At 50.5% G+C, this 2,837-nt stretch overlaps 1 protein-coding gene across 1 annotated transcript; it reads left to right on the top strand.

Annotated features, from left to right (window-relative positions):
* Positions 1 to 465: 465 nt before the first annotated feature.
* On the top strand, positions 466 to 1,636 carry CAOG_08352 (hypothetical protein; the record flags this gene model as incomplete). The annotated part of the gene is made up of 5 exons (XM_004340723.1): positions 466 to 578; positions 674 to 751; positions 887 to 1,134; positions 1,445 to 1,549; positions 1,626 to 1,636. The coding sequence occupies 5 exons, from the start codon at positions 466 to 468 to the stop codon at positions 1,634 to 1,636; spliced, it is 555 nt and encodes a 184-aa protein (XP_004340771.1).
* Positions 1,637 to 2,837: the final 1,201 nt, after the last annotated feature.

The following is a 2,837-nucleotide window of genomic DNA, read 5'->3' as shown; positions in this document are numbered from 1 at the left end:
AGCGGCGACGGCACACCCGGGAGCATGCAGGTAGTACATCGATACGAAACCTGAGGCTTGAAAACCAAAATTCAAGACCTCGAGTCATTCCGTCGCTCGTTCTCGCACCGCCATAGGACACTGGCCTCGATTTTTTTTGGGGACCCCTGTCATTTAACGTGTCCTCACAAAAAGTTCGAGGTTTTTCAGTCAAGTTCCCCGCCATTTTCAGGATGAATGTAGTTATATTCGTTGGTTGGTAGAAACGAGAGAGGGGAGCATGGGGTCGAAATGCCATCTCAGGGGACCCACTTGAACGCGTGCGACGGAGGTTGGACGATGGCGATCGAGATGTCTGTCAACCCTCCAGACCCGCCACCTAGTTTCTGCACACCTACAATACTAGTTGCACTCATGGGCAAAAAATGGGCGGACCAGTCCCATTTCGTGATAGGGCTGACATGAGGACATTTTGGCAAAGTCGACATGGCCCGACCTTGGACCCGCCAGGGCGAGGCGCATCAACGAAACCGCGCCCAAATGCTCAATACCCGAAACAAGACCACCAGACGCGTATGTTTATGTGTCGGAGCACGATTGTACACCCTCCTGGAGATGGTGGCACGTTGTCAAAGTTGGGTAGTGTCGATCGACCTCACGACCACGTCTTCCCCATCACTTCTCTTGACCACAGAACCTGTCGAGTGTCATTGTCGAGCATCCACAAGCATGTCCTGGGCCAGGGACGAGGCAGTGAACGCGTCTACAAGCTGTGCAGGCGCCTCTTCCAGTTCCCGCCATTTCTTTGGTTGACATGGCCCCGCTGCCATCACAGGCACCTCCTCCTGCCTCTGAATCGCTTGATTCAGATGTGTAGGTGCCCATGTTATGCGAGGATGATGTCCAGGCGGCTGGACGTCATGCACCTACGCCCCCAAGACGCCAACATTGAACCGGAAAAGCCCGCGCAAAGTTCAACCCAACCGACAAAGCGCAGATCAGCTCATTCAGACCTCAATCCGAACAGCCGATCACTCAAGCAGACCATTGACCAAATTTGCAAGACGATCGACAGGGTTTTGAACGGAGAACTGGCCAACTGGCTCGAAAACACGGGCAAACGAGAAACCATCCTCAAGTTTGGTTGGCTGATTGGTATCCCATAGGCAGAGGACCACGTTTAGCTCCAGATGCATCTGGACTGCTGTTACAGTCACTTTCAACCGTGTCTGTGGACACAAACAGTGGGGATAAGGTCGGCACTCCACGACTACCATCCCACTCGTTTGTGACAAAGGACTTCAAAGATATTCCGCCACCAACATCCCCTACTTAGACTATCATCTTAGAATCGTCTAGTGTCGGAACCCCCGCTGCAGAGGCAGCGCAATCTCACTCTATCGACCTTCAGGGCTGAGCTGGTCAATTGGGCTCCACTCCTCACGATAATGTGAACGCCATTCAGCTGATGATGAGCTCTTTGGCTACTATGACTACTTTTTGAGCTTTGTAGAGCTTGGCGCCGCCTGGGAGACCCAGAACATTGTTGATTCCTTGCACCATTCGAACAGTAAGAATTGTCAGCATGGTTCCTGTTTCCAGCTTATCTCACCAATAAACCCACTACAAATTGATTCAAAGTATAGTTTCAAGTTAGATATATGATGAATACTTGCCTGAGTTGTGTTCAAGTCGACACCAACCGCGGTCAAATTTGCGCACCATTCTCAAAAGTCAGTGAGGCGATCGCTACCCTTGAGGCATGGTGCGTCCCTTTCGCTTGAGCTTTGTGATCCGTATATATGTGTTTACAATTCAAGATTGTCGTTTGGGTTAATTGTATGCTCTGATTGAACTTTTGATGGCCTGACCGATGGGCTTTTTATTGTTCCGAACAAGCTGATTTCGTGATGATGATGTCCGTAGATCGCTCCCATCTTCCTCATGAACACTCATACGAATCATACAAGTAATTTTCCAACATAACGGGGGTCGAATAAGGTAACAGGACGATGCGGTGGCGTGCGCGACTGGCGATTGTCGCAGCAACGAGCAACAAGCTCGCCCCCTCTCGACCTGTTGAACTTTCGTGCCCTCATTTTGCTATGAAATCTCTATATATATGGTATACTAGCATGTGATGATGAAATCGGCGGAGGATAGACATACAGAGAGCAGAGGAGCAACTGAAAGGCTTAAATGACCAAAAACTCAAAAAACCCAAAAAAAAAATCGAGGCCAGTGTCCTATGTTCGCAAGGCGTCCGAAGGCGCGAGTGAATGCTCGACTTCAGAGAGCAGCATTGACATGTTTCTCTGTTCTCTTCATTTTAAAGGTTTCCCCCTTCGTCTCCTGGTTCGATTTGGATGGCTCTCACACGCCACACTTCATCGCTCTTCATCACTGGCTGTCCCATCATGTCGGCTCGCGCCAGTCCAACTTTGCTTTTTATTTTTGGTGTGGCGAGTGTTTTGAGTGTTTGTTTTTTTTTGTTGTTGTCGTTCCTGCTTTTTGCTGCCAGCATTTCCAATGCTGCTCATCCCAACCCTGCCCAGCTTGATAACATGTCTCACAATTCCCCCTCCCCCTCCTTCTGCCCGACCCTCAGAGATGCGCAGATGCCGCGCGTGCGAGTGAGTGATCATAGTAGAGGGACCGGTTCGAGGTGTTGGAATGCCCCACCGCCCCTTTTTTTTCTGTTGAGTTGCGTTGTCGCGAGGTGTTCGGGCATCGTTCAACTATTTTCCCCTTCCCTCCCGCAAAGTGCGTCTCTCTCGTCATTTTCGAGTCGTCGGCGTTCCGACTGGGCGTGAATGATGCAGGATGCACGCCATTGTTGCTAGCGACACACGCTCATC

Source organism: Capsaspora owczarzaki (genome assembly GCF_000151315.2).
Source record: "Capsaspora owczarzaki ATCC 30864 unplaced genomic scaffold supercont2.56, whole genome shotgun sequence".
Taxonomy (NCBI): domain Eukaryota; class Filasterea; order Ministeriida; family Capsasporidae; genus Capsaspora; species Capsaspora owczarzaki.
This window is presented reverse-complemented; position numbering and strand designations above follow the sequence as displayed.